The sequence below is a fragment of the Amblyomma maculatum genome, chromosome 4, assembly GCF_055883805.1.
Source record: "Amblyomma maculatum isolate TAMU_Amacu chromosome 4, ASM5588380v1, whole genome shotgun sequence".
Lineage (NCBI taxonomy): Eukaryota > Metazoa > Arthropoda > Arachnida > Ixodida > Ixodidae > Amblyomma > Amblyomma maculatum.
The window spans coordinates 119,394,239-119,419,945 of NC_139347.1; the positions used below are offsets into that span (position 1 = coordinate 119,394,239).

General features: G+C 45.7%; 1 protein-coding gene across 1 annotated transcript in view; it reads left to right on the forward strand.

The window, feature by feature from the left end:
- LOC146192241 (uncharacterized) overlaps positions 1-24,401 on the forward strand; it is a 42,750-nt gene extending 18,349 nt beyond the window's left edge. Inside the window, exons 2-10 of the mRNA XM_084600028.1 lie at positions 5,613-5,823; positions 13,425-13,561; positions 13,981-14,162; positions 15,396-15,598; positions 16,563-16,748; positions 18,492-18,661; positions 20,369-20,505; positions 22,386-22,517; positions 23,926-24,401. Coding sequence (XP_084456154.1) covers positions 5,679-5,823; positions 13,425-13,561; positions 13,981-14,162; positions 15,396-15,598; positions 16,563-16,748; positions 18,492-18,661; positions 20,369-20,505; positions 22,386-22,517; positions 23,926-24,001 — 1,368 coding nt within the window. The 5' untranslated portion in view covers positions 5,613-5,678 and the 3' untranslated portion in view covers positions 24,002-24,401. The remainder of the gene's footprint in view (positions 1-5,612; positions 5,824-13,424; positions 13,562-13,980; positions 14,163-15,395; positions 15,599-16,562; positions 16,749-18,491; positions 18,662-20,368; positions 20,506-22,385; positions 22,518-23,925) is intronic.
- The last annotated feature ends 1,306 nt before the right edge of the window (positions 24,402-25,707 follow it).

Below are 25,707 nucleotides of genomic sequence, written 5' to 3' on the forward strand. Positions count from 1 at the left end.
AAGAAACGTCCCCTGAAGAAGCGGCAACTAGGAAAAAACGTCCCCAAGGCAAAAGCCGACCCTAAAAAAAATTTCTTCCGGAACTCGCATGAAAAAAATAAATGCCATTCTTTATTGGCTTTGAGTTAAATGTAATCATCATTTGAAACCTGCGTCCTCTGGGGGCCCGAAATATTTATAAGAACTGTGTAAAAGCATGGTGAAAGAGCCATCTGGCTTTTTATACGTTGCGAGGTTCCGAGCTCCGCAGCTCGTTAAGCAATCATATATGGCAGGTCTAACAAGTTTGGTAACACTGCCCACTTAGAAAGGCCAAGCGGATCAGAGTATGGTAGTCTCGGTGAACCGCCCAAAGCAGAAGACGTCACTAGAATTACTTTCCAGACCTTCTGGTGACGACGTTCAACCGTTCTTCTGATGCTGGATTAGAGTTGTGATAAGGGTGATGATGATATAAGCAGAACGAGGCTTAACCGGTCGTGCATCATGGACATATTAAAGCATCGCTTCAAGGTTATCCGGTAAAGCCGGTGGTCAGCTCCTATTTTCCCCGCAAACAAAGTGAAGACGAGGCGCGGTCACTGTATTACCGCTGCCATTTTTTTTTTTTTTTTTGTCGTGAATGAACGCATCAGTTCGATGTTTGCGGTGAATTCCAAGCCGACAGGTGAAACCGCTGTAATAAAGTTAACATGCATCCTTCATCATTGCAGCTCGCCACGGGGAAACGCAGTCTACGTCCTATAGCGCAAGACTTCAGCCCCGTTTGGGGACACTTTTTCCTACTTCGCCAATAGGGACATTTTTGCCGGGGACATTTGCTCCGGGGACGTTTTTACCGGATCCCGTCGAGCCCACCACTGAACCGCCGCCGCAGAGCTGAATCATTAAAAGGTTTACATAAAAGACCACGAGACTAAGTAGAGGTGCCACCCTCACCAGCAGAGTTTGCGGGAATTATTCGGAATTCGTGTGATGAGGACATATTCTGAAGCAGCTCAGGACGAAATGTTTTAAAGACCGTGAGCCTTTGTCTGCGCTGCGAAAGGAGGGCACGGTGCCGAATCGGAGATGCACTCGAAGGCGAACCGATACGTGGTTTCGATCTTTCGTTTGTCATTCCGCGGGGCTTATATGTTACGCTAACTCTGCAGCAGCACAAGCGTCAACAAGTGTCTTTTAGGTCCGCAGTGGGCAAAGCCAGCGAGGAGCTAGTCTATACGCTCTGTCCTGCAGGCCCTAGCGGAGCATGGCCATTCCTCGCGGATCTTCGTAACGTTGAGAGCTAGTTGTATATAGAAGTCGAAGTGCGATTAGTACGCGAATGTAGTTCTTCTTTTACGTAAGGACTAAGGACTTCCGTTAGTCAGGTGTTTGTTACCCCGTAAAATGCGTGGCAAGGTAGCTCAAAACTTTGCCGATACGAAACGGTAGGTATACTCTGGTAGAGACTGCAAGTCTAAGTAGAGATTTATCTTAAGGAGTGGATTCACTTGGCCCCTCGATAAACGCAGAATGGTGTATACAAGGAAAGTTTTAAACATTTTTTAACAGGTTCAGTGCCAGAAATACGAACAATGACACAAGGTTACAGAGACGAAATCTAAAACCGAGCAGCAAGCGTCAGAAGCAGACTTCCTGTATACGGTGTGCGTAGAGCTTCGAATTTTTAGAAGGGCAGCACATGACAGTAAGCTATCGTCGCGTGCGGGTGCATAGGAAACAACAGTTACAAGACGGAAAGAAGATAAAGATAGTGGAAGAGAAGTCGCGAGTGTCAGAAACTCAGCTAGCTAGTGCCACTATTCAAATAGAGAGCGGCAAACGCGTAGACGCGACCAACAAAGAAATATCGCTCTCCCATGTGTACAGCCAGGAACAAGCGCAAACGGAGCGTACTAGCTGGGCTGAGGAGTTAGCACACGTGAAGCACGTGTGGGAGATTGCAGAGGCAGTAATCAAGGCAGATAAGATAAGCGAGGTCAAGATGATAATCGCTGCTGATGCAAACATGGCCGAGTGCAAGGCAGCTACCTTTTAAGCAGTAAGGTAAAGGAAGAAGCGGGAGATGAAACTATAGGTATGGTGGCGGGAGGGATTAAAGGGACAGATCACTGGCCAAAATACGTCTGTAAGGTCCGGCGAGTCGCCGTTTGTATTTTTGGCATCCTTGACTGGGAAGGAATGTCTCGGCGGGGTGCCGTGGTGCGAACTGCGCGTCTGGTCTGTTTTCAAACGCTTACTTCCTAGAGGGATGCCATTGGTTCAGGAGCGCAGGCTCTTCGTTCGGATCCCCGCCACACGTGTCCCTTTGTTACGGGAGACGGGAGAGACCCTCCGCTTCCCTCATGCGGGACCTCATTAACGCGGCCCCCCCGCGGTCCCGTCGCTCGGGTGAGAACGGCCGGAGGCCATAAATCCCGCTAGAGGGGTCTGGCTTTCGTCCCGCTGCATAACGTGTAACTTGCTAGTACACGACTGTCAGTAACCGAAACGGTCGGACAGGCTGCGACGAGTGGCCCACATACGCGGGGAAGAGCTAGTTACTGTGTTTTTATGTTTTTACGTGTGGAAAGGGGCGCGCTCTCGGCTCACCTCTGGAGCGCGGGACGGGCCCCGAGTGTCTTTTGCTGGAGCTACTCCTTGCGTTAGGACGCTCGCACCGGCGAGCGCCTGGAGTAGCTAGTGGTTGCTTTGGAGCTGGGGCAAGAGGCGCCAGCTCGACTGCGGGGGACGCGGAGTGCCTTGTCGCTCTGTTTAGCGGTCGGCGCGGCCGACCACGGCTAGTTTTCCTTTGTGAATATAACTCTTGTACCTCTTATTCTTTTGTATAAAGTTCTCCGGTTGTTTATCAAGTTGCTCCACCAACTTACTGGCTTGCTCCACCATCCAGTCATCCATCACATCCGAACCAAAAACTTTACTACGTCATAACGTTATGGTGATGAAAATATCTTGCATCATATAGTACAAATCGAGCACTACAATATCGAATAAAAGAGGCTCTACTATTTTAATTTACCATTGAAAATCGCACAGAAACAATTGAGGCGCTATCTAACGGAGTAACGTTATTACTTTCACTGTAGTACCCCACGTGACTACATGTCAGCAAAATATCGCCGATTTTTGTACTGCACGCTGTTCTTTTTTTATTCTAGGAGTGCTTGTCACAATTTATTATATTTTGCGCTCTCTCCAGTGCGTCCGTAAATAAAAACCACCCCTCCTTTCGCACTAAAAGAGGCATGCTTTCAGATTTTGCCACTAGATGGCACCACAGTGTTTGAAATTCCGTGACTGAAGCAATGGTAAAGTAAGCTCACTTTAGCAATGGTCAAGGTGGCGATGGTAGTGCCCACAAACTTTCGTCCACGAGGCATAGTGTGAAATTGAAGAAGACTTTACTCTACGCAAAAATGTCTGATTACTGTCTGGCGGGTGAAATATATATTTGCTTTCGGTACATCTTTTTTGTCGACCACCAATCGTTGTCGCGGTCGCTGCTCATGGTTTCCAACATCGGACTACATAAAAACGGGCGGGTGCACTGATCAAAAAATTGTAGCAAAATTTTTTATAGCATTTCTACCAAAACCGTTATGAAATCTAAAATTTTAGACATAAATTTTTCCATTGCGCCGAAAAAATCAAGACCTAAAATCCAGTGTTCTGGCCCTTTAATAGTGCACAGAGAAGGGAATTAGCCACAGGTATCGGAGAGCAAATAACGAAAGGCATGCACCACTGCGCCAGAGATGGTAGTTCAAGAGGAGCGAGAGTAAAACTCTGTGAATACCGCGAACTGGGAAATACGGAGGCTAGCAAAGGAAATGAATTCTGCAGTAGTATTCATAAACTGTCGCATCAGGATTCTTTCAAGTGTGATGGAACCTATTTTCATTGCGTGCTTTGACGCTCAGTAATGGCGATATCCCGACAAGAACAATGGGTGTTTATGAGGACCCCAGGCGATTAGGAAAGAGAAGTAGGTCAGGATGAGGGTGGCGGCGTACTCGCAGGGCATGAAGGTAGATTAGGACCGGTATAAATATTCTTACAGAAGCGCAGAAAAGACGAAAAATTTAGACTCAACTTTGTGCTTAATTAGCTAAATAAACATACGGCGCGGCAAAAGGCACGCTAGATGGAGAGAGATCAAGAAGCAGTTAAACAAAAGGACGTTTAGTATTTATTCTTTTACTGAAACATAGATTTGAGATGTGGAAGAATCACCAATAATAGAAAGCTATGGCTTAAAAGACTGCAGAAGAAATGAAGGATATAAAAGGGTAGAAATTGGCATATTTATTCCAGACGACGTAAGGTGGCGGCAGGTAATTTAAGCACGTAAAGAGTGTTTGTGCATCCATGGCACATTAGCAGGAAAAAGTACATAGGTAGCAGTAGTTTACCCGTGGGCAGGTGGAGAGTGCAAACACAGCAATGAAGTCTCTGTTTAAGCCAGGGAACAGCAGTGTTCGAGAAAGTTGAAAAATAATGGAGTCCCTTAAAGAGTAAGTGAATTCCCACATGGATGAACTCGATGAACATATCGACTCCAACGGCCCGATTGATTAGATCTATGTGAAAAACTAATAGTGCAATGTCTTCCGAGTTTAGTGTACGTAGATGACTAGGTCCTTTTTGCGGGTAGCCAACGGGAGCTGCAACTCTTCTCTGGTACCTATGGGAAGGAAGTATCTGGTATTGGCTTCGGTTTCAGAGCAGGAAAAGTGGACGAAAGGTACTTTCCGACAGTGGTACTTAGCCGTATCAATAAAAGGATGTGAAGTGCGGCGCATAGAGGAGTACAAATATCTGGGCGTGTTCAAAATTGCCAGAAACTTTGTGATCCTGCAAATGAAGAAGTATAAAAGAATGTAGTCTACCATATTTCGTACAACATCCATTGGTTAGCGATATGAAGTGCAGTTTTCAGCTTGGCGAAGGTCATTTTTGTACGTTGGCATAGTGTTCGCAAGTTTACATCCGTACGACAGAACACTTGAGGATAGTGACTCATAACACAGACCAAACATTAGCTTGACACCAACTGGGGCACAAATTGCAAGCACATGGCAAAAAAAGTGTATGAGGAGCAATGGCTGTGCTAGCCTTTAATCCTTGTAGAAGCCTCAGGGCGCTTTCGTAAGAAATACGTGTCTGACATCCTATCTAGAATAAGGAAACTGCTCAGCCTTAGTGCGTGCGGTAGGCTCAGAAAACATGGATTAAAAAGTCGTTGTTGAAAAGTTTTTTTTTTTTTTTTTTTTTTGTGAATCAAAAGTAATTAGACCATGGGCTGCAACTTTGTATGCTCAATGTAGTTCTGGCGTCACACCAAGTCTGGCTCCAACCATCCGCTTTTCCTTAGTTATGCCTCACGTTAGCAATCTGCTTTTTTGCCTAATTCTGATTTTGCAAACTGTTCATTTTCTTTGGTTTATCTTTAGCGCAAGCAATGGATCTAGCGTCACGGTAGCCGTAAAATCGAATTACACTCCATAAGGAACAACTCCGTAAAATAGCTGCCGCCATGAAAGCGGCTATCCACTGCTGATCCAGATGCTGCCCACCTGTCCTAAAGCCTTGTCATTTTCTGCTTCCAGGGGAGTCGCGGCTGAAAGTACTACTTGCACCCTTGCTAGTACCTTTGTGCCTCGACTGGTCCCAAGATGGCGTCGCGTGCGAGGTCTCTTCTGCTGCCCTTGTCGCGCCGAGCGGCGGGCTCTCTCTGTGCGGCCAGGCCCGAAGTGCTAGCCAGGAGGACGACCCCGGTGTTGCAGCACTTCAGCCGCTACCACCAAAAGCGCAGCAATGGTACGTTGCCATCGGCCTCTACCACCGTCGCAATTTCAAAACAATGTATTCTGCAGAGTGAAAGTGGCGGCCGTATTCTCACGCATACTCTTCACATCGCTATACTAACAGCAGTGGCAAATTTGGCTCAGTAGTTGTCTGTTGTCTGCTCAGATTGTCTGCGGTATTCGGCTTACGAACTCGATCGTCAGAGCTTGGCCCGCTGTGATCACGCTGCCACAGAGACGAAGTACAAACGTCAACCTTGTTATGTGTGATTGTCTGCACGTTAAAGAACCCCCTCTGCTACGGTGCCTCTTTCCTTCGTCGTTCTTTTATGCCCTTCTCCATACCTTACCTACTGGTGTGATTGAGGCGCCCGCCTAAGAGAAAAAGAAACAACATTATTTGCCCCAGATGTCGTGAATTAGGGCAGGTGGGTCCTGTGTGTCCCCTAGGGTGGGGGGGGGGGGGGCGACATCATGGGCCCAAGAAATAAGTGGAAGTTGTGTGTTCTTTTCTTAGCTTGACGAGGGGATGTGCGCCTGAGTGGCGGGTTTTTCATTGTTGCAATTTGGACATGCGGGGTAGTATTTCCCGTTAGTAATGAGTGATAGCCTGGAGTGACTAAGAATTTAGTGTGTCTGTAATCTGCGGAACAGGGTGGCTTGTGCTCAGTCGAGGTCTGGGTGAGGGGACGGGAAACGGCGTAGCGTCTCTTTGTGAAAATTGGTAATTTCGGCGAAAGTCTCGAGGGCTTCATCCAGTGCGTCTGAATGCGTAAAACCGACAGCGCAGGTTGTTAATCCTCGGGAAAGTTGGTCGGCCCCATCGTTTCCAGAGTTGCCCGCATGGGCGGTACCCAGACTAGGTTAATTTTGTGGTCGGGAGTGCAGCCGCGCAGGATGCGTGCAGCAGGAAGGCAGATGTAGCCTGCCGAGAAATTTAGAATTGCTCTTTTTGAGTCACTGAGGACTGTACGCGTACGCGGGTCAGCGATGGCCAGCGCTATCGCTGCTTCTTCCGCTGCGGTGGAGGACGAGGCGCGCGCCATGGACATAAGGGTAGATTGTAGCGTGGTAGCAAAGACCACATAGGTTGTTGCATCTTGCCTTTCCTTGTGGCGAATTCCCCTGCTGACAGAACGCTCTCCAAACGCCAGGCCAAGGGATGTCATAAACTTCAAACTAACACATATCCAAATCCCCAATTATGTAGCCTATTTTCGGAAGGACTATTCAGGCAAATGCAAAAGTTGTGATAATAAAGTCGATCGTCATACGATATGGAAATGTCCACAGTCCCTACCGGCGAACCACTTCATTCGCTACTCTGATCACTAGGAGGCTCTACTGCTCAGCCCCAAACAGAAGACACAGATCAAGCTCCTCCCGCTGGCTGAAAACGCCACGGCTGCCCAAAGGATAGCGGCCGTCGTTTAAGTGGAAGATGGGCAATGCGGGTCGCTGCCCTGTGTGTGCTGGTAATGAAGTTTCACCACCACCAGCAATTTATACTAATTGCAGTGCTTATTGATATGACACCGTGCAGTCCTCATTTTGTGTCCCTTTTAGAGCAGCGCTCTTAACCGAACCGTTTCTGTTTTCCTGCACGGCTACCGCTGCGCTGCGGCCTACCAAGAGGCCGTTCTAAAGAGCGCTCCTTTTGCATCCTCCCAGCCTGTGACCTCGAGCACGTTGTGAAAATACGGAGGACTGTCAGGGTTCTCCTTAATCTGTCGGCTATAGCAGTTTTCTATTCCATTCATCTCCTCGACATATTTCACGTGAGCATTTCGCCGAGCCACAAGGCCGGGCGCCGGTAGTCAAGCAGATGACACCAAGCGGTGCAGGGAAACACAGAAGAAAGGCGGTGTCTTTGTTCTGTCTTTCTCAGCTGAGGGTGTGGAAGCTGGACAGTTTGGCAGAGAGGGAGGAAACAAACGACAGGGATAAAATAGCTGCGTTTATTTTTCTTAGTTAATCATTTCTCGCCGGTGGCTTTTTGGGGCAGTTGTGCCGGCACAACTGCATACTTCAGCCCGCAAAAGGAATAGGAGAATGAGCACAGTATAGGAGAAAGTTTCCAATATTAAAATAACAGTACCATTGCGGAACAATTTTAAGGTAAAGTCGTAACGTTTAACTTTTTGCTACCCTTCAATACACATAATAAAACGGGTAATAAAACCGAGTCAGCTACTTCACGGCCATAACACATTCCCAGAGTTTCAGCAGCCTTTGCATCCTTGAGAAGCAACGACTGGCTGAAGCAAGCTGGAGGTTTCGTTATCGCGTTTGCGTTACCGGGTTCCACTAATATAGTTATGTCTTTAGAGAACGGGAAAGACGGTCTCCCCATAGTTCTCATTTCGTACCGAATGTGCGACAATAGACCACTAGGTGCTGTTCTTCCACCGCCTCTCCTCTGCGAGGAGAAGCTTACTAGAAATTCCGTTCTGACAGATGTGCCCGCATGTGTATACACTGCGATTGGTCTTTCGAGTGGCGCTTCTGTGCTTGGACAAAGCACTTGGAGTGTTTGTACATTACATGCATTACAGCCAAATTTGCATATCAAACCACTGTCTCATATTTTCTATACCACTCCATAGGTCGCCCATTGTAAAGTTTGTAAGGCAATTTTACAAATAGTCGAACTTTCATCATCATCATCATCATCACCACCAGAACTATACCCACTGCAAGGGGAAGGCCTCTGAATTTTCCTCCAATTAGCTAGCTGCATCCACCTGACCACTGCAAATTTCTTAACATCAACCACCCACCCAATTTTCTGCCACCGACTGCTACGCTTACCTTCCATTGGAATCCAATTGATTAATATTGGAGAACATCGGTTGTCCTCTCTTCGCGCTGCATGTCTTGTCCACACCTATTTCTTCTTCTTAATTTCAACTAGAATGTCAGCAACTTGAGTTATTTTCCTGACCCACTCTTCACGCTTCCTATCTCTTAACTCTTAAAGCCGAACCTTATATTCATCTTATTGTTAGTCTTACTATCGATTTCTTCAAAACACTGCCGTCTCGTGCCAGACAAACTACCGCCTGTGTCTTGTCCACTGCCCCTTAGTGTGTATATGTAATTAATTATTTGCGACCAACCAGTAATAATGCCGGCCACTGGCTTTTATTGGCATAGTTAATTAAATGTTTTCAATCTATCAATAGCTCGAAGAAATAAGCGCTTAAGAAATTATGAAAACTAATATTTATGCACTTTAATGGGATTAATTCATTTGTCTATTATTTACCCGATGATGTATTATCGGTGACAAAACTTTCCAGGACGCATCATAGCCTAGGTAATCGAATCGAAAAGCTCTGTTGTTAGCCGGCGTCTGTCTGAAAGTTGGACTCTCATGTTGTGACATCAGCTATAGTGAAATGAACAGGTCGCAAAAGAATGCGGCGCCGTACGCCAAATTTGCTCTTCTCATGCCCTGTAAACTTTTGTCCCCATAGAACATCTGTAAACATTTCAGTGCAGAAATTTTAGTATCTCGTGCAACTCATTTTTGCGAACGATGTCCACTTTCTAGGGCAGCCCTTCAGACCTTCAAGCTATGCTTCTAAGCGATATGCATGAATAACTCCTTTCTTAAATCCACCATATTTAGGACTGCGCAGAAAGCGAATGTAATTCATAATTTTTGGGTGGATAGCAATGCACTGAGGCATCACAGGCAATCAGCGCGTTGATGAAGCTATCCCCGATCCACCCACAGGGACGGACTTGCGAATATTCCTATATGAAAGGTTGACACCGCGGGTAGCCTTCGCGGGCTGGTGCGAAGCCTTACTTTTGCCTTGTGAAACACGGGCGAGTTTTTCAAACGTCGCCTGAGTATACTGCACCCTATAGGCTATGATTTTGTCTTCCACCTAACAGTCCACCTCACACGAGACAAGATTGCTCCGCCGTCTCTGTCCCTATGGTTCTCGGTATTAATTTTACAAATAAGTTCTGATTTCTTATTTGCGACTATACCTGCTTGTGAAATATGGGGAAGGGAAGAGACAGTCGATTTTACTGCCTAAATTCCCAGGTTTTGCCACAAAAAGTTAACCATGCGCACTGCTCTCCATCGCCTCGATCCTCTAATTCGAGGTAAGGTCCTCTGAGCGTTCCCACAGCAACCGACAACCATCAAGCCTTACAAAGCGCTGCTTCGTTACATGATGGCATTAATTATGTTCTTGTGACAACTGGTGACCATGCTTTTCACATTTTGAGTTGAGTTGCTGCTAGCTACCGGTGGGGATAATCTTGTGGTAAGTTCTGCGGCCATTGCTTAACATACATCCCTTCTCTCTTTTCCATTTCTATTTCTTCATCCTTCTTTCCTAGTTCAGAGTAGCTAACTACAACGCTAGAGCACCCTTATGGTTAAGATCCCTGCCTTCCATCTTCCTCTGTCCATTTCAGTAAATACACGTCGACTAAACGCTAACGCTAAAGCTGGCATTCGCTGATATCTATTTGGTCATTGCAGGCAGTTAGAATCCCTGCTTGCCGATTCTTTTCTGGTTCATGGCGCTTGGAAGCAATAGTTGAGCTAAAATAAACTAAAATAAAACCCTCCATGGTCGCGAGTCGGTTTCCAGTCTGCAGCGGGGCGAAAAGATTAGCTTAGATACATTGAATCACTACGTCATTGCCCCTGCTAAACGCCCCGCGCATCGCCCTATGCTTTCATCAGCGCGCAGTGCATCCAGAATACACCACTATCTCACCACCCTCTTAAAGTGCGTTAAGCTTTCAACCAAGCTTTACTCGCTCGTATCTAGTTTTTTCTACTCTTCCCTCTGAACGTATTATTCCACAAATACTTCAACTTCCCTTTGAAATTATTCGCGAATAGAAACAACCTTTTCTCTTGTCTGCAGCTAGTTTTTCTTTTTCTTTTTTTTTTTTTACGTGATAGCGTTCCAAACTCGTTTCGCTGAAAAGCCGTCGTCGTACTCCAGATTTGAGGTATCGCCAGAAAATATCCTCTGGCGTCGGCATTCGGCTGCCACTGAAACTCCATCAAGACCTGATATGTCAATGCTAAAACAGATGGCGAATCAGCTTTCTAAGCTTGAAACCGACTTTGGCGAAGCGAACTGTGCGTTTACGTCGATTTCACAATGCCGAAGTATACAAGGCGCTATCGCGTCAAACCATAAGGCGGAGCTAAGTGTTACCAAAATTTTTCTTGATATTTTTCTGTCAGAGTGTCGAATCAAATCAAAGCGAATTCAGTCCACTTAATTTTAAGCGAAATTCTATTTGGCAATCTCAAACGAGGTCAACGCCGCCATCTGTTGTATTCCGGAGCAACTGTCACGCTCCATCTTTCTTTTCTGCTCTGCGCTTAGTTAAGCTCTGCCAATTTTGTAAGCTACTTCTGTACATGCATTGCAATCAAAGCAGTTGAGAGGCTCCACCCGCAGTCACAATGCCAAGACGAAATGTCTCTCCAGGGTTGACGGGTGGTTGACGTTTATGCAAGAATGCATTTGAGGGTGAGGTTGGCGGTCGACTGTTCACATCAAACACTTACAATATACTCAAAGACGGCATTTCGTATAAGGCAGATGTATAGTGAAAGAATTCAACCGGAGTAATTACGACTGCATTCCCATGGCATTACATTCGGTGAATACAAAAATAATTAGCCGATTAAAGTTATAACTGGAGAAGTGTAATCGCCCTCTAGCGGTACACGAAGGGCCTAGAAAGCCGAAGAGAAAGCGACGTGTTTTATGCGTGCCATGCGTTCTGAGGGTAGAAAAAGGAAAAGAAGAAAGACGCCTCCCAGCTGGGCCGCCGCGGTCGCCAGCGGCACTATGCTGTCGCTGGCAAGGGCGGGCTTCACGCGAAGCCTGGGTCCTTGGCGGGCACCTACTCTGCAGCTGCTGCGGACACCGAAAGCGGCCCTGCCTCCGCCAAGTCGACGGCTGTTCCGTAATGCGCTCTCGTTTTTCTGCGAAATACGGTGACTCAGCTCTGAACGGTGGGGACTGCGCTGAGTAAGCAGAGAGCAGCGGTAAATTTCATACTCTAAGCCACAGCCAAGCGTGGTCGGTTGATGGTCTAGCGGACTTAGACATTGCCTTTTTTCTTTTTATTGAGCAAAACACGAAGAACCAATAATTGCGGGTGTTGTAAGTATTTATAAGCATTTATAAGAAACGGTAAAGTGCAAACTGAAGTGGTGAGACAAATCCGCCGAGATTCTTCTGAATACCATTCATTGATGGTTCACGCAAAAAAAAAAAATATTGCAAAATATTTGTCCTTCAGCTCACGATCGTAATTTGTTATTGTGACCAATTCGTAAATTTGCATAACGTGGTGAGTGGCAATACGATATGATGGGGATACAAATCCTCTTTGATCTTGTTAGATTGTGTACAAGAGCTTTTGGCGCAGAGCCCTACGTCGTTCATTCTGTGGAACCCAGCCCTGTTCTTTCTTTTTTTTTTTTTTTTCACTTCGCTCATTCTAAGGAAGCGCTCGTAGAGGCCAGGGACAAATAGTGCACCAGCAGGTGGAATGCGCGCTCGGCTATATGTACATGAATATTACAAAGCAGGACCCATACAGGGTATTGATACTCTAAGGTGGGCCTGACGTAAGTCTGTTATGCCGCCTACTTATGCTCACGTTCTATATTACGCCGGAAATACTGAGGGATCTACCTGACTTTCTTGCTACATTGATAACATGTGCTGGCCATGTATATCCTGGAATAAATAACTAGACACTTACACGTAGTTTCTTATTTAATTGCTTCTTTATAGAGGGAATGGCGAAATAGCGATTTGTTTTTTCCTGGTGGAACATACGTGAACACATTTGTAAAATTTAGCGGCATTCTACTGGCGTAACAACATCTCTCAGTAAGTCTGATATCATCCTTCAGCTGCTAGCAATTTCTCAGTATTACAAAAGACCTACGCTGGCTCATTTGAATGTAGTCATACCAGCCTTTCTGTGCGATTCTCAAATACTATGCACGTAGAATCAGCCCTACTTTATGCAGCAATGTTTATTCATTGAGCAGACGGCTTACAAGACGACGATGTAGTTTCTCCCCTTTCAAAGATCGCTTATCGGCGGCTTGAGCATCTTTAATTCGCGTAGTGTTGCTCTCAGTCTACCGACAACTGCGCTTATTACATCAATTCTCTCTGAACACCTTTTGATAAATGTATCGACGTCTGTACGTGAGATCATCTAAACATTGAGGAGAAATAATACAGGTACTTACATGCCGCAGACGACTGCTCGCACCATTGCAGTAGTCCGGATATTTTCTACTGAAAATATTCAAGACTGAAGGCTTACGCTCGCTCTTTTCGGCTTCTCATGGATGAATGAAAATCTAAATAACGACGAATGTTTAATGTCTGATCCTTGCATGTTTTTTTCTCTGGACGTATATTGCCTCTGTGGCTAAGTTGATAATACCTCAGTGATAAAAAGTGCCCCTAGACATGGCTGGCCGTCTCGAAGCCCTGGACTGCCTTCTTCCGGAATGAAGGCTTTGCTCAGAACATGTCTTAGCAAATCTGCGGTAACAATGACGGCGCTATTCTTCGCTCGCAGGCACGGCCGCCTTGGAACAGCTGCAGAAGCAGCAGCAGCAGCAGCCGCTGAACGTAACCACCGCCCTTCCCACCGGAGCGCACACGGTGAAGGTCATCTTCAACGATGACCAGGCCTGCGAACTGAACTACATCTGGGTGAGCTACTCCCCTTATTCGTGCTTATGGAGCAGCAACCAACCAGCTCTAATAGTAAAAGTACGCAACCAGAACAGATCGAAACTTCAGTGACTGGCCATGTCAAAGACTCAAGGTCAGTGACCTGAGCTTCATTTCACTATGCTACTACCTGATCAGACAATATTCTATTGAACCGCTGACTATACAACCAGAGTAACAGAAAGAGCAGAAGCTCCTCTAAATAGCCCACTAACGAACATTTGACGTGGTCGAAGCCGCTACGGCGTTTCTGTCCTAAAATAGCCGACCGCCCTGATAGTGTACGTTTTTTCAGGGGTTCGCGTTTCCCGTAATTTGCGGTGGCAGTTGCCAAAGTGCGTGCGCTCTCTGAACATTCTAAAACACAAGCTGATGATCTTCTCCCCTGCACGGCACAGCTTCGGGACAACTGCAACTGCCCCAACTGTATCCATCCAGACAGCAAGCAGAAGTTGGTGGACACAGCAGGACTGGACTTCAGCGTCCGTCCCGTCAGCATGGAAGTGTCCCCGGAAGGCAGTCTCGAGGTCACCTGGGGCGACTCGCAGGGCACCCATCAGTCGTCGTATGACCCTCTCTGGTCAGTCCACGCACTGGCTGTTTCTAGTTTGGAATGTCACGTGGCGCTGATGCACTTCACTCTAAGTGAACCACGCTTTAAAATTCTCAATTCCTGATCAGCGTTCCTTAAAAAGACTTTGGCATCTGCATAAAAGTGAGATTAAAACGAGATTAGAGATCACGAAATTCGAATTTGGAGCTAGTAAAGACTTAAGCTCAGACGCAGTGCAGTAGAGGTTATAAACTCGATCAATTTGACTATTGGTTAGGTAATATACTGACATATATATATATAGAATGAGAAAAGAAGTGTAAAAAAAGTGAAGATAATACTAAAGGTTATGCCCAGTTGCTTGAAGCGAGATAATGGTGCATTGTAAAGTGAACCTGCAAAAGGAAATATGCACGAGGTGATGATTCATGTACAGTGTTGGGAAATCCGAAAAACACGCGAAGCTGTTTTCTGATGCTGAAGCAATATTCTTTCAGATTTCGATGCAGTGACAGTGCATCTCGCTTTAAGCATGCACAAGGGTCAGTGATAAAGAAAGTACCGTGAATAAATGCACGTGTGGCGAGTAAACAGCGGTTGGAGGATTTATGGCATAAAAGAAGGGAATTTTACTAGGGGCGGGCTTTGTGCAGTCATATTCGGTAAAGCCTAAGAGTAGCCAGTGTGTGCCTAAAAAAATTAGTGGGTGAATCGATTTTCACGTACTAAACAGCACCAATAAGTGCAGAACAAATGGCAGGAAGCTCAGAAGTTGGCAGAGGGCAAAGACATTACCCAGCTCTAGCTAGTTTCTTATGCAGGCGCATTAATATAAAATGGCTGCATTCGTGGAAAAATGCATTGATATGAACGGGCATTTGTATTTGAGCAAATTTTGTAGTTTTTTTTTTTTTTCAAGAATATCATGTTTTGTGATTTTGCGAAACTGCATGTTTGGATACGCGTCGTACGAAGAATTGAAATCTTTGTGTCAATTACCTCGTGCAGACTTTTATTTGCGATATAACGCCAAAAATTATTTTCCCTCTTGAAGTGAAAAACCAAATTGTTTTTGAAAAAATTGTGCTTTCCTATGAGGGCAATTTTCAGGAAAATAAGGGGTCAAGAGGGGTTCTTGGAAATATTTTATATAGTCAAGACGTTCCTTGGTTAAGAAATATATTCCAGAAATAAAATAATCACTGTGACGACTGCTATGGCAGGTGGTTCACGTCTCTGTACTGCCGACTGTCGGCGCAGGTTGTACCGGACTGCGCGTAGCTACATGATGAACCCGGACACGGACGAGCCACATCCCCCGCTGCCGCCGATGGAGTACTGGGACCGGCTATCCATCTGGAAGAGCTTTCCAGAGGTCTCCTACCGTGAATTCATGGACTCAGACGATGGCCTCTACCGCTGGCTTGACTGCATGTACAAGTTCGGCGTTGTCTTACTCCGAGGTATATGGCATGGGTGGACGCCATTGAGACGCGGTGCAGCTCAGCTAGCGCTCGCAGACGCATGCATTTAATGGCACCGAAGGAAGCCTTTCCGATCACTGTCCAGCTGCCAAACTACCCGGCCCTGTACTTTAAGCGAAGCTTCTGTGGACTCTGGCTTGTCCATGTGCATGATACAGCTTAAACTAGCGGCGCTACTCTGACGCCTGTGGGTTAGGAGAATTGAAATCAAAGGATGATTCGCATCAAAACGATTGTATGGGTTATTTCGGTTCTCACGCATCGCGGACGCATCAAAAGGCACATATAGTGGAATATAGACAAAACAAATCATCATCGTCGTCACCATCATCATCGTCAGCCGGACTATATCCACTGCAGGGCGAAGGCCTCTCCTATAATCCTCCAATTAACCCTGTCCTGTGCTAGTTGTATCCACTTGACCCCTGCAAACCTTCTAAACTTGTCCTCCCATCTAATTTTCTGCCGCCCCCTGCTACGCTTTCCTTCCTTTGAAATTTGTTATCTTAGAGACCATCGGTTATCCTCTCTCCCATGCCCGTTTCTTCTTCTTGATTTCAACTAGAACTTCATCCAACTCGAATTATTTCTCTAGCCCACTGTGCATGCTTCCATTTCTTACCATTACACCTACCATTACACCTACAATTTCCCGTTACATAGCTATCTGCCTTGTTTTTAACTTAAGTAGACCCCCTTACGTGGAGACCAGTAGAGACAAAACAAATACTGAATGCAGTGATGAAGTTGCTTTTCATTCTCCAAATACAATGAGGAGCTTATACTGTTGTTGCTTTTTTTTTATATACCGTTTCATTACGCATTAATTCTTGACCTTCAGTACTTGTGTCTTCAAAGTAAAATTCGAGTGGGGAAGTTTTGTTCGGAACTAGTATAAGCCTCAGAACAAGTTTTAACACCGTGTCTCGTTTTTCTTCTGCAGGTGTGCCATGCGAGAAAGGAGAAATACTGAACGCTGTCAAGCGAGTTGCGTACGTCAAGTCTACCATTTGGGGCGACACGTTCGACGTGGTTTGCGAACCCATCCAGAGCGACCCGGGACACCTGGCCTACACCGGCATGTACCTGGAGCACCACACCGACATGAACTACCGCGAGAATTCGCCCGGTAAGTGGGGCTCTCGATGTGGGGAGAGCGCGAATCGATCACCAAGCAACACTGCCGCGAAGGCACCGACCGCCGGGCTGACCTTTGTCCGTCGCCTTTGCCCTAATGATAAGCTCCGGGATTCGCTCATGATATTTTTCTGCAAATACTCGCGTCGCACGAACCAGCGTGCCACCTTGCCGCATCGTAATCGGTAGGAATGGAAGTACCATTGCACATTCGGCACAAAGCGAACAAGTTGTTAGCGTGCTTAGGATTAAGAGCCGACTGGCACGGTGGTTCATTTTTTCGTTTGGTTGCCGAACTCAAGGTGAGGACACCGAATCATGGCAGCAACAGCTGTATTGTTGTGCAGACAAAATAGTAAAATGATTGTATTTTCTGCGAAGTCAGCTACAATCTAATCTTCACCCTACGTGCCATGCCACCTGACTGTAAAATATACATTCAGGGACAAGGGTATACAGCACAAAAAATGAGTAGAGCCAAATATGGCGACAGTAATGCTCATACTCCTGCACAGGTTCCTTGTGAGCGGTAACACAGAAATTCGCGTAAAGAAGTTTTAGACCGTTAACTGCACTTCATTTATTTGCGCGTTCGCGTTATTTCGCGTTTCCCACACCTAGTACCTCATGCGTTCCGCAGATGGCGCCGCGTACTCATGTGCCAATTGTTTAACTCCAGTTAAACAATTGACCATATTATACTCGAATGACGGAAGTCGATGCAGGCGAAGTCACTCTTCCTGAAGTTTTGGGGTTTAGAGATATCAGTGACCGGGTTAATAAACCGGCGGTGGAAGCTAGCAGAAAACGACTGGAAGATTGGTGCCTTAAAAGCAGAAAGGTAACATAATGTCAGTAATGTAGAAACAAAAATTCAATAAATAGAATGATGGTGTAGTTAACCAATCTAAAGTAATAATGAAGATATAGGGAGAAAAATGAGCATGATAGCAACTGCTACCACCCCGTTTCAAAGAGGACGCTCCTATATTCCATCTATCCATACATCCATCCACATGTTTCATCTCGCGCTGTGTAGCAAGCATAGTAATCTTCATCAAGTTCCAACTGCAGAACCCTCTTCCGCTGTGCATTGAACATCATCGTCTTCGTGAAGTTCTATCTGCGCCAATATTGCATTTAATGTCGTTAAATACGTCATACGTATACGCTATCTTGCTAAAGACAGAGACCACAGCCATGCCAGATAGGCTGCCCATACCATCGAACAACGAGAAGCCAGACTAGGCCGTTGCCAAGAAACTTACCAAGTGCGGAAGTGAGCCGAGATCGAAGCAGCAGCAGTGAATGCGGCTGCGGCCGATGGCTAATACTCGTGAAACTTGGTTCAAGGATAGTTGAACCTCTACCTTTCTTTTCGGACAGAACAGTGTCGCCGTTCAGCAGCGTCAATAATGCAGTGCAGACGCAAAAAACTCTTACTTATACTCAGAGACGGATGGTCATTTGGGCTATCTGGTAGTGATTCATATTAGGCACAAAAATAGCGCGAAGCAACGACGGACAATAAGGGACGAAGATGCACACAGACGAGCGCTTGTCTGTCTCCATCCTGGTTCTCTGTCCGTCGACCCTATGCGCTGTGTTCTACCCAATGCGACAAAGATGCGCGAATTTCGAACGCGTAGCGCCAAGATGCCCGCAGTGTTGCCCGAAGCTGGCAACATGCAGACATCGTCACGAGTCACAAGCGGGCTCCTTGTGCTTCTCGCAGGCATGCAGATGCTGCACTGCCTGAAGGCCATGGACGCCAAGGAGGACACGGGCGGCAAGTCCTTCTTCGTGGACGGCTTCATGGTAGCCAACTGGATGCGAGAGAATAGCCCAGCGGCCTTCCACATTCTCTCCTCCACACCCGTGCAGTTCAGCATTATCTCGCACAATGTGAGTCGTCATCATCGCATACCTGCCATCAGTATGCGAGCTGTGTATTGCGCTGCAACTGACATATTGATGCCGCGTTGGGGCATGCCCTGAGCCGGTTCTGGAAAGGACACCCCGAACTACCACCATGCGATCTTTTGTGCTGCTTCCACGCCAGCCTTTCTGTTGTTCTTTGTGGGTTTTTCGTGTTGGAAAGAGAGCACCCTTTCTTTGTACTTATTTTTGGGCATAGTGGGAGTGGTAAGACACTTTTGCATTCGCTAAGACCGCGTTACCGTTGCACAAAGCAGCCAAATTATCAGTTCGAAACACCAGCGGTAAGCTTTTTCTTATCTCTCTGCAGTAAAGCCAACGATGCATAGGTGTCATGACAGCGGTGTGTTTTACCAATGGATAGCAGATTGTCGGTGCCTACGTTTGGACAATGGATGGCAGCACAGCGGTGATAGACTGTGTGTTGTTGGTGCGATATGCGCAATATCTGTCAAATCGAGTCCTCGCCTGAGCCGTTCCTCCTGCCCAGTTTTCAAAAACATCATACGCGTAGACATTTCAGTCATGTTTATCATTTCACCTGAAAACTTGGTTTCACTACGCGTTGGTATTGCGGCCTATTTTGTGCCGTAATCCTAGGCATTCTTACCTGAAAAAGGGAAAAAAATCAGCGCCAAATGACTACAGACTGAGAAAGGATTCACAGCAACCTTACTAACTAGTAAAGTTGATCCGCAGGGCATGACAAGTGAAACGCACACTGCTCGGTAAAAAAAAAAAAAGAAAAGAAAAGAATGTGTGCTTCAGTTTTACACATTTATTGTGCCACTTCGTCTAGAAGTCAACAAAAAACTCTCCCCTTTTATCCTAGTGGTTTCAAGTTTCATAATATTTTGGACTTCTGAGATTGCGCTCAGCACCGCCGTACGGCCTCAAAGAAACTATGAATCTTGCTTAGAAACTTCGAAGTTGGAAGACGGATTCAGTAAAGGAAAAGTTGGAAAAACGTTTTTATTTAATTGTGTTGCATCTGATAAGGCTGTGCACATTTAATTTTTACTTCTGTGGCTGTGAATTAGAGGACGGAAGTGAATAATTACTCGCTCACAGAAATCTATTCATCTGTTGCACCTGAGGCGTCTCCCCCGAATATTGGATTAACAACGTTCATGTTTAGTGTTGATGAATGCGGTTGAGTGATGCCCGATGAAATAGCCCCTTTTCAGGGAGCTACAATCCGATTTTGGCAGTTAGATTTCTTGATCATAATGACGCTGCGGCATAACCCTCAGCAACGTGCATGCAGCTCAGACGGCATGTTTATAAATACAAATCAAAAAATAACAATTGGTAGCGCCATGTCGAGTTTGTTACTTGGGGACAAACGGATGAAAAAAAAAGAATGGTGACCAGTGCGAAGGTGGCATTTACAAGAAAATAATAATTCTTGCTGTCACCTATCTACAGAAGCTTAGGGGTGCGTTTTTGCGGGAAAAAAAAAAATATTCTACGAGATCTTGCAAAACAGGTCAGCAAAAAGCATAAAAGCAGGAGGGGAAAATGCACAAACCTCGGAAAGATGATCAGCGGGCTGGCTAACAAGTCACCTTCTGCAAACCTTTGTCCATGACCTTACGTGCTTGCGGGCGGGCTGTTAGGAATATCTGATATTCTCTTTGTGCTCACTAGTGTCTTCGTTTTTACCTGGCGCAGATGCGGTACAGCCAGACGAGGCCGGTAATCTGCGTGAACAAGGAGGGCAACGTGTATGAGATACATTACAACAACCGGACGATGGCACCACTCCAGGTGTCTCCACACCTCGTGGCGCCCTTCTACCACGCACTCAAGTGGGTGACCCTGCCGTCCGCAGTTGCATGTTTTACGCCAGTGTTGATTCCTGAACTATTTTTCATCCGCCATATGATGTCGTTGGGGTGTACGAAAAGCACTTTTTAAAACGAAAGTGTTTCTAGGCTCGTGGATGACGTTCGTGTCCGTTCGCTGGACTTGTTCGCCGGGAATGTTCGCCGCATGAAATTAGAAAACAAAAGTGTCACCACCACGAGTCGAGCCACTATCCCTCCGATCTCCAGCTGAGCGCGCTAACCACTGCGCCACGCTGAGCTCGGAATAAAGCGATCGTAATTCTCCTCGTCTAGCGTGGGGACGATGCAGTTAGTGACAATGATTATGATAGTAGCGGTGACAATGACGGTAGATTTAGTTGATAATGATGATACTAGCTGTAGGAATTTATTATTATTATTATTATTATTATTATTATTATTATTATTATTATTATTATTATTATTATTATTATTATTATTATTATTATTATTATTAGTATTAGTATTAGTATTATTATTATAGTAGAGATGCAAATGACGGTACAGTTAGAGGAAACAGTCCTGCAAAGTAGATTTCGCCCCTTCCGCTCTTAAACACACTAAAGCGCCGTGTCTATTGTTTTCCAAAGCCAGTCGAAAACGAGTAGTGTAGCTGCGCTACCGATCGAATCTGGATAATATTACTTCACTACCGAATCAAACACGAATCGAATAGTCACAGAACCATATCGAACACGAATCGAATAATGATAAAATGGAATCTAGTACGAACTGATTTGTTTTAATGTTTGCTGTTTTTGCGAATATCACTCAAGCAATAGTGTGAAACATAGAATAGCCAGCGACGGCATGGCGTTTAGTCTTCATCCATGGCTGTTTAAGGACGCAACGCAATACTCCACTAAGGAACCGCGACACGAGTTCAGTAAGTCAGCTGTACGAGCGTTCATTATTATTAATTATTATTAATTGGTTCACAGGGAGGAAAAGGCGCAGTATCTGTCACACTTGTTTCATTTCGTTTCGAGCGTTCATTTCATTGCCGAAAAATATTTTTTTCTTTTTGATGACAAAAACGCCCACCTGAAAATACCATACAGAGGACAACTACCTATGAGCAGAAGATAGGAGAAAAATCTTTATTTAGGCCTTGTGCTCAAGGCGGCAGTCATGGCAGTTTGCTGAAGTCGCCTGACACCTGCCGCGTCGTTCAGCCTTTGTGAACGTTATGAACGTCGCCTCACCGGAGCACTGCGCAGCGGTTCTGAACCGTTCATCCAGCGCCTACTGGTCACTGCTGGAGCGTGCGCGGCGTCGGTGTAGGTCCCGTTTTTTTTATCAGTCGTACAAGAAAAAAAAACATTGCAGGTTTTGTTGGAACGTCTCTCCTTTTATTCAAAAAACATTCAGAAAGCTACATATTCCATTCGTTTCGCTTAATTTTGAAGATACAGTATTTGATTCATTCGTATTACCGAATAGAATCGCATTCGATTTAATAATAATAATTTGCCATTTGCAATTTTCCGAATATCGGTTCGCCCCCGTTTCGGAAGTCATGAAATGAACTGCCTTGCAGACAATGTAGGCCGCCGTCAGCACCGTACGGTCGGTTCAGGAATCTGCATCTGCGCAGTATTCAGTAATTAAAAAACAGAACTCTCATTTTGTCCGCAATTTTGAACAGCATATGCGCCGTGAAACTGAAACTACCGTCAATGACATGAAGGCTCATAAACGTGCTTCCTGGGTGACTCAGACTGAAACTGCACTTCGCATTTGTTACACAGTCAGTTTCCGTTCAAATCTCGGCGCTGATTTCATTGTTCTGCGAAGACTATGCCGTCTGAAGGCAGCCGTCTCTGTCTCTATGTACGCAGGGAGTTCGCTCAGAAGATGCGCGACCCCAACTCCGAGCTGTGCTTCAACATGGTGCCAGGGGACCTTGTTACCTTCAACAACCGCCGTGTCCTGCACGGCAGGACGAGTTTCGACCCCACGAGAGTATCCAGGTAGGCGTCATATAACAGCCTCCTTAGTTTTCCGAGCACACATCATATCATCTTAATTGACCACAGCTCACTAAGCCGTCTACAACGGATTCTGCGCATGCTTTCAAGCTCTCTGGTACTCCCTATTCATAGAGGAGGAAGTTGTGAATAAAGGCAACTTTAAAGCCTATTACGCAAGTGGTAATGAGAAAACCAGTGGTCAGTGGCATAGGATATGATTGTGCACAAAAAGATGTGTGGAGTCTCTTTCTCCAGTTTAGACCCAGGACCACGCTGTGCTGAACGTACTACCTGAAATGACTACGAACTCTAGCTTGCCTGTCTCGTGAACGATTTCAGAAATTTGACGAGGGCTACGGATATAAGGTTGGGACGGTCACGCCTCTGTGGGCGGGATCCCGAGCGGAGTGAAAAAAATGTCCCCTGCTTGCTCGCCGCCGCCCTCTTTTCGGTCATGCTCTGCTGCACGGAATTGCATTGTTTGGAACAGCTTACACGAAATACCGGTAAGCGCGATTCGCGTGGGCACTCTCGAATTAACATATCGCACTGTAAAAAAACGCGGTATCCTCGCAGCGAACCTGTATCGCGCCTTCTCAAATACACAGAGGTAAAGCGAGGGAGGGAGAAGTGTTGTGCAGTGTTGATATGTTGTGCTGTGTTGTGACCGCATAAGCACAGATTTCAGTCATGCGAATCGGTACAAAAAAAAAAAAAAAGGTTCAAGGCATGTTGACAAGAAACAAGCTAAGCTTGCAAGTAGAAAGATTAAAGTCGTGTTGTGGCAAAATAGGCTTGCAATTCGCCATTTAATGCGCTGTCGGACATATACATGCACATCACCTGGCCCTTTTGCTGCCGCTTATCGATTTCATCGCGTTAACAAGGCAAGACTATGTTTATAGTGTGCATTTCTGCTCACATATTAAAAAGTTTCCTTCTTGTATGTGCCTACTAGGCCTAGTATGAGCTTTCTCAAACGTGCACACATTGTTTTAGGTCATTAAGGCAGAAGTCTATGCAGTAAAATAGGACATGGGACAGCTCACTTTATCATCCATTCTGTTTCATATAGCTTGTGTCATTTACAATGTTCACGGGGATAACAAAGCTTCCTCAAACCTCGTATTTTCGTTGTCAATGCAATAATCAGTTTATGCTCAAATGTTAGCTGTCGTGACCTGTTTTGTCGCACACATATACCACGCGTTCACCAGCATCACTAGTCGCTAGCGGCTGCTTCAGTTTTAAGCATCCATAGTTTCATCCTTCACGCTGCATTTCCAGTGTGTGTGTGTTTTTCGGGGGTGGGGCAGATAACATCGACCGTTCTTTCTTCGACTATGTACCTTTTTCTTTCTTCGACTATGTAGCAATCTGCCTTACAACTTACTTTGTGTTTTTGCAGGCACCTACAAGGCTGCTACGCCGACATCGACGAAGTGTTCACCAAGTACCGGGCCATGCGTTCTTCGAGAGAGTGAATTGAACGACTCCAGGACGGTTCATTTACATTGACACAAATGGCGCCCTGCGCAGCCTCTACAGACGCCTCCATCATCAACGTACTGCGAATAAGCTGCTTTTGGCAACAACCAGCAAGAACGAGCATCACCTTGCACAAAATGGGAATCCTACTCGGCATCAAACTGTTCTGCTTAGTCGGTCTCCGAGGCATCTTAGACTTCATCATGTCGCGTATCATTCATGGTGATGGGTCCAGGAGACGCTTCTGACTTTATGTGGGAAGTGCCATTTTCGCCACTTGGCTTCATGCAGCCTTTTTTCGAACTGCTGATAACCCAACGCGAACACCAGCGGCACATGGATCGTTTCTTTCACATTCGCTGTCGTAAACATTAAATTTGTACGTTTTTCATTTCGCTCAGATTTCCCGCCTGTATTTTTCCCCTGTGGGTGTGGATTGATTGCACAGTCTTCACTGCTGAAACAAATGCTTTCCAACATACCAATATATATTTTGCTGCATAATCCAAACAGAAGCAATTAAAAGAGTGCTAAGAGGAAATTCTGCTACAAAGAGCAAGCAAGAGCGGTTGCGCCACAATCCAGGACCAGTATTCTTCGACGTGTAGACTTTTCGGCGAGTCCTCGCTGAAATGGCACAGGAATTAGGTGGTGCCATACAATCGCTGGCCTCTACGACAAGCGCGTAACATACCGCCAAGTTTACTGGGAAGAGTGCCGACGGTTAAAGACGCCAAGGAAAGCACAGGGGAATGTTTTGTTTTTTCTTTTACTGGAACTCAGTTGCGATTAACTGTAGTAGCTTTTGCGCGACTTGGGACACTGAGGAATGGCGGTAGAAATTTGGGAGGCCTAATTTGAGTGCTATAAATGTTGAGAATAAAAACTTCTGATATTGAGGCAACCGCGATTATGCCAGAATAACTGGGTTGTGGCAAGGTATCTGGTAATTTTTTTGAAAATTGCCGAAGTCGACGTACAGATTCACGAGCGCTTCTCTTAGTCCTCAGACATGAAATATTGATCAAAGGTAATCCTATAGAATATTTTAGACGAACAAAACACACAAATATCAAGCTATGAAAAAAACCAGGTCACAACCATCTACTCGGCACAACCCAAAGAAAAAAAAAAGCCATTTAAACAACAAAGGACCTCGTAAAAAAAAAAACCAACGTGGGCGGATTGGGAAGTGGCCTTGTCTGCGGCACAAATAATCTTGCTTGCGAGAGTTTGGGCATTTGCATCACTAACGGAGTCCCGGACTGAGGACCCGACCAACCTCGCCCTTAATCCTAATCCATTTTCCCAAATAAATGTTTTATATTTCTACTAAACGAAGTAGATGCGCTGTTTATGACATGTACACATGTAAATCATTGGAGAGGGTAGTACCAACAACCTCACCTTCAGGTGGTCAAAACAGTATGGTTATCGATGACAAAAATATCGGAACCGCACGTCAGGCGATTTTCGACTGGAAACACGATGTAAACGAATTGTCACCTTATTTCTCTATCACACAAGAAAGAACTGAAATGCAACTTTCACATCGACAAGTATGGTCCTAGGCTACTGACCAAAATGAAACTTATGCGCTTTGGCTTCACCTTGCATGGTCCACAGACTTTTGTCCCCGATAGTACATTACAAATCACACGGTGTGGATCAGAAGTAAATCTTTTCATCTGCAAACTTTTGA